The sequence below is a fragment of the Amblyomma americanum genome, chromosome 10 (assembly GCF_052857255.1).
Source record: "Amblyomma americanum isolate KBUSLIRL-KWMA chromosome 10, ASM5285725v1, whole genome shotgun sequence".
Classification (NCBI taxonomy): domain Eukaryota; kingdom Metazoa; phylum Arthropoda; class Arachnida; order Ixodida; family Ixodidae; genus Amblyomma; species Amblyomma americanum.
Genome location: NC_135506.1, coordinates 4,078,656 through 4,087,628, shown reverse-complemented (window position 1 = coordinate 4,087,628; position 8,973 = coordinate 4,078,656). Strand labels below are relative to the sequence as shown.

Below are 8,973 nucleotides of genomic sequence, written 5' to 3'. Positions count from 1 at the left end.
ACTCTCAGGCCTTGTGTTAAAACCATCCCCGGTATGTTCTGCATGTGCTGTTAATGGAGCACACAAGTTGAGATGCAGCCAGAAATGGTTTGTAGCATGTATTTTGGTTTGGGACATAAGTCTGTCAGTGATATTCAGATTGTGCACCCAGCCAGAACAAAATATAGGTTGTCAATTTCACCTGCAGTCGTTAGCCTTCACCATGCATTGTGCTTGGCAGGTTTTGTCACTGCCTGCTTTTGCTAGAAAGCACTGCAAATAAAAACCAACAGTGTGGGGCACAGCCTGGTACTTCTTTAGGTCAAAGTTCCCACAACAGGTCGATTTCTTTTCATAGTGTACAAACTGCAGTGTCAGCTGCAGAAATATTTGCAAATTGTGCATGCATTTAGGGTTAAATTTTCGAACTGATGGTGTACTTGTGAAATAGTGCATAGGTAGCCAAACTGCATAACTGAAAGAAGCCTGTTAATTTGAGGACAATACTAAACTGGCACACTCTGCAAGGTGGCACCAGTGAACACTGAACAGTGTGAACTGTGAACACTGCTTCGCATTTGGTGAATGATTAAAAATTCAGTGAGCAAAAATGAGTAGCAGTTTGCTTTCCAATAGCTCAGCTTCCCTTTTTCAAAGCAAGAACCAGGCAAACCGTGCACAATAAAGCTGCTGTACTAAAGCCGTGGCCAAGTATTTGCATTGCTTACAAAGATACTGATTGTCTGTCCACCATGGAAATCATGCAATGCACACTAGTTTATTCACTTCTTGCAGAGCACCCATCTTTTTGCATATTGAAGTCACCTTTGGATTTTCCACAGTTTGATATATGCACCATAACACTGCTTTCATATTTGCTACAAGTGTAATGGCAAGATCATGACAAAAGCTCTCATGGTTAAACAGTTGCCTCCCAAGGGTAACAGTACTGCACATTTTATGTACATAACGCATTGTTGAAGTCCATGCTGAATGGGAGCTGAAGCAAAGCTCGTTCGTTTTAAACGACATGTTCGTTTTAAACGGCTAAGAACTTCCGATCACAGGATGTTTCCTCTGGTGCTTTAGTCATTCACCTTCTGTATGTGCTATTCTTTTAATGTGTGGCACAAAATCTGATTCCACACACAAGTGTTTCTCTTGAGGGAACTGCTGGTTGTACAAATTACCCATGTGACGCCGTCCTTGCCCTCGAGCATTATTACCGTGTGCCCTACACACTATGGGAACCGTGTGTAGTGCAGTTCACCACATGCGCAAACACACACGGGGTTGGGCCGAATAAGGACGGCAGCCTGTATTCAGAAGGTCTTGAAGATGGTCTCCAACAGCCACGGCATGAGCGCGCGCACGTCTGTGAAGACGGCCACACTGGCCGAGGCGGCCCTTGCTTCGTCCAGCCATGAGAGCAGGCCGACCAGCACCCAGCCATGGACGGTGTCCACCATGAGCGCTGTGCCCGGGTCGGCCACATCCCTCAGGCCACCACTGCTCACGGTGCACAGCTCGTTCGAGGGCTCCCCTCCGCTTGCTGCGATCGCATCGATATGTGGGTCTGCCCATGTACTCTGAACCTAACAGTTCACAGAGGCTGGAAACTTCGGCACCATTTTGGGTAAAAGTCTCACTGTGCCACCACAGTGTCACTCCAGAAGGCGACAGCATCGTACAGCGAAAGCTATGAGTGGTACAAACCGCAACATCATGGTGGTTTTCATGCAACGCGTGCGGCTTCAAGAGGAGGAGGAGGAAAAACAGAATAGGAGTTGTTTGAGCTTATCAGTGGGCTTCTTATTGCAGGGCTCCACTGGCTTGAGCTGCCACGCAGACCTGTTGGATGAGAACCCGTTGGTCCTTTGTGTTATCGCTAGTAAGCAGCGCCCCTTCCACCTCTCAAAAAGATTTGCGTCTGTAGATTGTTTGGTTTGGCCCCAGATCCACATGAAATGCGGAAGAGTATAGTGTGGGCCTGTCACCATGCCAGAGGAGGCACGCGCACGAGATGGCTTGTGCGCACCCATCTTTCACGACTGAGCACGCGCTGGCAGGCAGGCTGGATGGGAATCCTCAGCCGACCGTTACATACTGCCCCTCACAGCTTCGTGCATATATTACGCAGTGAAGCTTCACCTTTAATACAAGTAGAATGCTATAGCTTTATTGGGTCCCGTTCACATCGAGTATTCAACACTCGCGTCATCATCACCAGCAGCCCGATTACGCCTACTGTAGGACAAAGGCCTCTCGCACATCTCTGCAATTTACCCTGTTCGGTTAATTGCGTTCGCCAGAAAGCTCTTATGAAGGCCCCCTCTTCGGTCAATGTAAATGGTTTTGTGCTTTCGTTTCCTGCCGCTTGGCCCTGTGAAATTTGCGGATGCCGATTCTGTCATGCACATCAAGCGCAATACCAAAAGGTTTTAACCACACGACTGTGTTGCGAAAATGGAAGCTGTACACAAAGGTAACCAAAGAAGCAGAGTGCACTCGCAGTAGGCCGTGTGCAGCGAGGAGGTTGCAGAATGGAAGGACATCGGCAACTCTGTCGAGGCACAGGAGGCCGTGCCCACCTTTCAGCGAAAAAGGAAGCTTCAAACCACGTGCCAAAGCTGATGAATCGTCGAGATAAACGCTCTGTCAGGCGCCGCTTAGCCGCGAGAAGTGCACAGATATGCAGCGCTGGACAGAGCGGGCTGTGTGCGGTGATTTCAGTTCGTCTTGTGGAATTGAAATGGAAGTGTCGGGCGCCTTTTTAGAGCGATAAAATGTATTTATTCTCAGCACGCAAATAAATGCATGCTGTGAATGGGCGCGAAATGGACATCTCCTTGTGGGAAATCTGTCGTAAAAACAAGATATCAAGGAGAATAAATATTCCTTCGTTATATCCATTATTTCGTTATAAACTGTAGTTATAGCGAGGTTCGACTGTACCATGGTCGTGCACTGTGTGTGGGAGCAGCGAGCAGTTGACCAGCTGCACGGACTCCCTGGTCATGGTGGTGGGCAGTCGGCTGGCGCCGCCTCCGCCCTTGGGCCGTCCCTCGTGCCGGGCCATCCAGAGCACCGCGCCGTGAGCCTGCACGTCGGGCCACGGAAGGCACACTGCGCCCTGGCCAGGGGCCTGCAAAGCAACCGTCACAAGACGCTTAACGTGCCTTCACCGTATAGGTGCCTCTACAGAGGTGCCGCCATCCTCTGCATCACATAAGGCATTTTGTTTTTCGGCTAGTCCTGCGTCCAGCATTCGATATCGAATGACTATTTCTATGTTGAAAATCCAACGCGCTGATTGGTCAGAAATAAGCTCATGGGCGGTGCCTCACGAAGTTGGTCCGGCAGCGCATTTGCGAGCAGTCAAAGGCATGGTGGGGGCTGGGCGTCAGTGTACAGTACACACAGAGACACTGCACAGAGAAGTAGCTACGAGCCTGTGCAGTGGCGCCGGGTTCGTACTAGATTCCAAGTCTGCAATGACTAACGACAGGAGCGAAGCTGGCGGCATCGCTGTTCAAGAAAATCTTGAAGCCTGCTGTCATCGTGTACAATTGATGGTTATGGAGGCACGTGCGACATAAGTAAGCTCAGCTAAAAGCCTTCAACAAGCTGTTGCCATAGCCGGAAAATCACGGACCTTTCCCGAAAAGGTTGATATCATGGCCTGCGAGGAGATATGGCTTGCTATCGCCCACGACCACATTACTGGCGGTGACCTCAAATAATAAGAGGTCATAGAATGAATGGGGGGAAAAGAATGGTTACAAGATACGCCAAAAGGTCTATTGGGATGTGCGGGAAATTTAGCATTGCGTTGTTGGCCATAGATAACTTGCGTTGTTGGCCATAGATAACTTGCACCGACTTCATAGCAAGATACCGCAAGCATGGCCAAATACTGCACGTCTTAATTGTCTGACGTGCACTGTACAGGAACTGCGTGGCATACCACCGTGGAATCGTGCAGGCCAACTACTATAAAAAGCCAGGCAGAGTGCTGGGGTATGAGTTTCCACAGCCATCACGATGAGTAGGGCGTCTAGATGTCCAGCTTCGCATGGAGTCATCATAACGACACAGCGTTCTCCCTGCATCTAGACTCTCCTGCAGCCGCGCGGAGCTCACGTGCACGTCGACGGGCTCGGCGAGCAGCAGCACCGCGAGGTCGTTGACGGCCCTGGTGGTGCCGTGGAAGCGGCACCCCGGGTGGCACAGCGCCGCGGTGGCCGGGAAGCCCACGTGCAGATGGCCATGGCGGCCGTGTAGCGCCGCAGAGCCATTACGGAAGAACACCCGGTACGTCGGCTTGTAGCGCGACGCGAACAGGCAGTGTGCCGCCGTCAACACGTGCCTGCGACGGTCACTCATTTACAGCTGTCCCTCCTCTCTGCTCCTGCCCTACGCTGGTGATGCGTGGAGAGGAGCGGATTGGTTGGCGCCCCATCGCGGTCAGCGATACACTTCTAGATGATGTCAGGACAGCGCAAAAAGAACAAGGACAAAAGAGGCACAAGAACACAACAGGACAGGTTGTGTTCTTGTGCCTCTTTTGTCCTTGTTCTTTTCGCGCCGTCATCTAGAAGCTGTGCACCAACTAGCCCAAACCAAAGTACTTCTTCAGCGAGACATGCGTGCTCTAATATGTGCTGCGCATAGGTCGGCAAACTCATGAGTTGACTCACTTGGGCTCACTCAGGTTCATTTCAGATCATCTGAGTTGTGAGTTCGGACTCACGTTCAGATCATGATATAAGTCATGACTGAGTCCAGACTCACATTCAGACCACGGTCTGAGTCGTGAGTCCAGGCTCACATTCAGATCATGATCAGAGTCCTGCCCACTCTGGTAGAGTGTGGGCATATCAAATCAATCAAGTCCATGATAAAAGGCTGAACAATCCATCGATCCAAAGTGAATCCATGATGCTGTGTTACGTTCATAAACGCTAGTTTTCTGTGCACACAAAATAATATGCTTTTGGTCGAGATAATCATGTAGAGCAATTTCATTGTTTCGTGGTATGTAATTTTTGTGGCTGGTGCACTCTAAAGTTGATTAGTCGCCGTGCCTGGTCTCGATAGACATTAGCTGTTGCTTGCTGTATTGGTTGCTCTGGTTTTTTCTTTGCTATTTTTAATTTTTTGCAGAGCACATGCAGCGGCCTTAGATATTTACGTCCCATGAGCGGCAGCTACAGGCCTTTGAGCCAGGCCTGGTTGCAGGCTAGCTGCAGTTAAGAGCTAATCACATCACTGTTTTTAACGCCTTTTTTGCCATTTTAGGCACGTAACTTGGGCCGTTGGGCATAAAAACTATTCAGCTGTCTGGTGTGCGAGCTTATTTAGAGTCCTGAGTCAAGGTGAGCCTGGGTGAGCGCAGATGAGTTCTGAGTCGAAATGAATGAGTCCAGGTGAGTCGCGAGTTGAAACGAGTGAGCCCAGGTAAGTCGTGAGTCCAGATGTGTCGTGAGTTGAAATGAGTGAGTAAGCCTTGATTAGTCGTGAGTCTCAGTGAGACCCTAGTCGCTACGGGTGGTTGGCTCCGGATGACTGGCGAATCTGAGGGAGCCTAAGTGAGTTGTGAGCCTGAATGAGTTCGAGTGAGCCCAGGCCTCTGTGAATGAGTTTGAGTGTGCCCGTAGGCTGACCAAACTTCTATGAGCGACCCTGAGTGAGCACTCGTGATTTTGCCGAGGTTGCAGGTGAATGGCCCTTTTGCATGCTCTATTCATATCGACTTAAACTGCAACGCTCAGGCGGTCAATGTACAGCATTTCCCGCTTGGTAGAAACTCTGGGCGCAATTTTACGCAGTGTAAAATCTGCGCTGATACTGCTGGGAACCCTATACTTTTTGACTGGCTGCTTTAATATGAACAACAGGCAGTCCGCATTCAGCCAATGATTGCTCCATACGCACGAACGTAAACCGCACTTTTTCCTTTCTTTCACATGTTTTCGTCTGTGCGGAAAATTCCCTTGACATTTTCAACTGCAAAGCAGAAGCAACAAGAGAATTCGTCGTTGTGGATAAACTGACTGTTCTCTTTATATCTATACACGTTTCTTTGGCAACGATGACTTCCTACTGCTTCGTGCAACTAAGCTCTCGCCAAATGTTGCGCTTTGCACAAGCGCGACTCTCAGCCTGCTGCTACCGTTCTGTCAGGCTTCATCAGACACCTGTTCCAATCACGAAGAATACGACGTCGCAATTACCGGGCGGTGACGACGGCGCCGGCGCACGTGGAGGTGAGCTTGTGCGTGACGGCTACGCGCGCCACGTGGCCGAAGAAGGAGTCCGGCCCCCCGCGGCCACCGCCGTCGGCCGGATGTGCCGAGCCATTGAGGGCCCCGGCCTCGTGCTGGAACACGCTGGGGCAGGGCAGCAGGTCCTCGGGCTCTTGCACGTCGGTGAGCGCCTCCACGCGCACCGTCACCACCCAGGGCAGCAAGAGGGCGCCGCCGGGGGCCTCGGAGCCGCACTGGCTGGGCACCGGGAAGTGCTCGGTGCGGCAGCCCCCAACCAACCGGGGCGGGAGTAGTAGGGGCAGGAGCAGCGGGAGGAGGAGAACGTTCGACGCCGAGGAAGCGGCGGCGAGCAGCGGTGGGCGCAGGCAGGACGCACCGGTCGACATGGCCACTCTCCGTCTTCTTCTTCGCTAGGTCGCGCACTGCCACGCGAACGAGACGCTTCTTTTTCATCTCTTCGCAGTAAAATAGAGAGCTACGGCATAGCGCGATCCGCTACCGTGAACCGCTTCCGCGGGGCGCCACTGCGCGTGCGCAGAATGCCCTGAGGGCGCCAGATGGCGCCACGTGGCCGTCAGCTGCGTGCACGCCTGCCGCGTCGAGGCCAATCAACGCGTACTTAGTGGTTACGTGTCACTGGGTCAGTGGTGCCCGCGCTAGCGGATCACGCTATGCTAAAACTCTCTTGTAATGACTGGGGCGGATTTATGGATCAGTCTTGAAGGAAGTGTTTCGGAAAGGGGCGGTCCCACTTGAACCAAATATTCCTTGGATTTTGTCGCTGAAAAATGGGGTTAAGCTTGGTTTTTATATGGAAAATTTCTCGCGTCGGAGGGTTTTCGGGAATGGTTCTCAGAAAAAATAAAAGTGGTTGGTTGCACTCGAAGAAACTGGTTGATTATTATTGCAAAAAAAGAACAAAAGAAATCATTTCGGGCAGTCGGCACTGTGATGATACAGTTACCCACACACCTCATGTCAAGAGCGCTCGAATGGCGCGCTTTGCTGTATGACAATCGCGGCTGCGTGCCCGACCCGATGTAGCTTTATATGGCATGAAGAGTTGAACACGATCCATGGGAATGTGCATTGAAGCTAGTTTATGCCCCGGTGCCCCGTTCGTGGACGATGCCATGATGCTTCTCCTGTTTTCATTTCATACTATCTTGATTTCTATCTTCTGGTTAATGAAACTTGAGCCTGTCACATTTGGGCCTTCAACTTAACGTTTGCACATCAGCATACGTGCACGGTGGCACGTACACTTACTCCTTACTCCGTACTCCTTATCCACTCAGGAGGGTGATATATCATTCGAATTACATATCAGCTTTGATTATTTCCGCACTTCGATTGCACAGTGCGTTTTCTGTCGCTGGGATGTGCCAGACGGACGGATGAAGTGATTACTTAACGGAAATAATTGTACCACAACGGCCTTACGTTCATCACGCGCGTACCATCCACTGCATTATAACAAATTGAAGGCTTGCAAGGAAGACAGCGCGCGGAAAACGGAAACCTGATTGGTTTCGATTTCCATCTGTACGTACGATTGGAAATCTATACTTATTTAATGTAGCACGTAGTTAATAAAATTAATGAGCACTAAAAACGAAGAATGGCGCATCTTTATCAGCTTAAGCCAAACACCATGGCAGACTGACAATTGCTGGATCTTGCTTACCTGATCTTCTGGTTTTGTCATTCATCCGTTTCAAAAAATTCTTCGTCGATGTCATTGATATTAAAGTCCTTCTAAACCGCGCGTCAACCGTCCACCTTCACGGCCGTCGTTTTCAGACGTCAGACAGCGACTTCGTTGTTTCTCGTGCATTCCTTTACACGTCGCTCGAGAAGAGAGAGTGTCTGACTCACACGAGGGTCACATAGGCTGACTGGATCCAGACGCATCCTTCCTTAACGCCACCATGCTGGATCGATTGAGGCGGCCCTACTTCGTGAAAATCGCCACTTGTGGTCGCATGCTGTCCCCTGCTGTAGTCCCTCCGTTACCACGTATCCACAGCAATACGGGGACCTGTATTCGCATCGGCCTGTTTGTCGTTATTTAGTGTGCGCATATATAGTCCCCATAAAAGAGCTGAACCCTCAACTCTTGTGACGCGCACGAAACCGGTTTCTGAGGAAAGGGAATGACGCAGTAACAGTCTCACCTATCTCGATGTACACCCCAACCGCGCCGTAAGGGCAGGGAGGAAGCGACCGGGGCGGGTAAGCAGCATTCGGAATCTGTTCATTTCCGACTTGAGAGATAGAAGTGCTAACTTGTGCACTAAAAGAAACGAGCAATTCTTGCGCTCGATTCCAACAATATCACTAGTAATGACCAGATACTTGATTTAGATTCACACCATTAATGTGAGCTATAGGTTAGTAGAGCTAGGTTGGCCAAAACTAATATAGAAGCAAGGTGTGAGGGTGAAGAACCTCGAGAGGGAATGGTTTATGGAGGTTTAACGTCCCAAAGCGACTCAGGCTATGAGAGACGCTGTAGTGGAGGGCTCCGGAAATTTCGACCACCTGGGGTTCTTTAACGTGCACTGACATCGTACAGTACACGGGCCTCTAGAATTTCACCTCCATCGAAATTTGACCGCCGCGGCCGGGATCGAGCCGGCGTCTTTCGGGCCAGGAGCCGAGCGCCATAACCACTCGGCCAGCGCGGCTGCTCAAGAGGTAATGGGCTGATCATTAAGTAAAT

The 8,973-nt window shown here is 50.7% G+C and overlaps 1 protein-coding gene across 2 annotated transcripts; it reads right to left on the bottom strand.

Moving 5' to 3' along the window:
* Positions 1-1,012: 1,012 nt before the first annotated feature.
* On the bottom strand, positions 1,013-7,505 carry LOC144106395 (serine protease 29-like). 2 transcript variants are annotated; one of them, XM_077639193.1, is made up of 4 exons: positions 6,216-7,505; positions 4,123-4,348; positions 2,935-3,124; positions 1,013-1,531 (listed from the first exon to the last, which is right to left on the bottom strand). In XM_077639193.1, exons 1-4 carry the CDS (start codon positions 6,632-6,634, stop codon positions 1,302-1,304), a joined length of 1,065 nt encoding a protein of 354 aa, XP_077495319.1. In that variant the 5' UTR covers positions 6,635-7,505; the 3' UTR covers positions 1,013-1,301. The 2 variants fall into 2 exon arrangements, with proteins under 2 accessions (XP_077495319.1, XP_077495320.1); XM_077639194.1 differs by having other exon boundaries at positions 1,391-2,839.
* Between the last annotated feature and the right edge of the window lie 1,468 nt (positions 7,506-8,973).

What these genes read in the sequence shown, in the direction of transcription:
- LOC144106395 (XM_077639193.1), bottom strand. Translation starts at nt 6,634, where the DNA reads ATGTCGACCGGTGCGTCCTGCCTGCGCCCACCGCTGCTCGCCGCCGCT. An exon ending in CCGAGCCCGTCGACGTGCAC is followed by an intron (nt 3,125 to 4,122) that starts GTGAGCTCCGCG and finishes GTTGCTTTGCAG; the next exon opens with GCCCCTGGCCAGGGCGCAGT. An exon ending in ACACACAGTGCACGACCATG is followed by an intron (nt 1,532 to 2,934) that starts GTACAGTCGAAC and finishes ATGCGATCGCAG; the next exon opens with CAAGCGGAGGGGAGCCCTCG.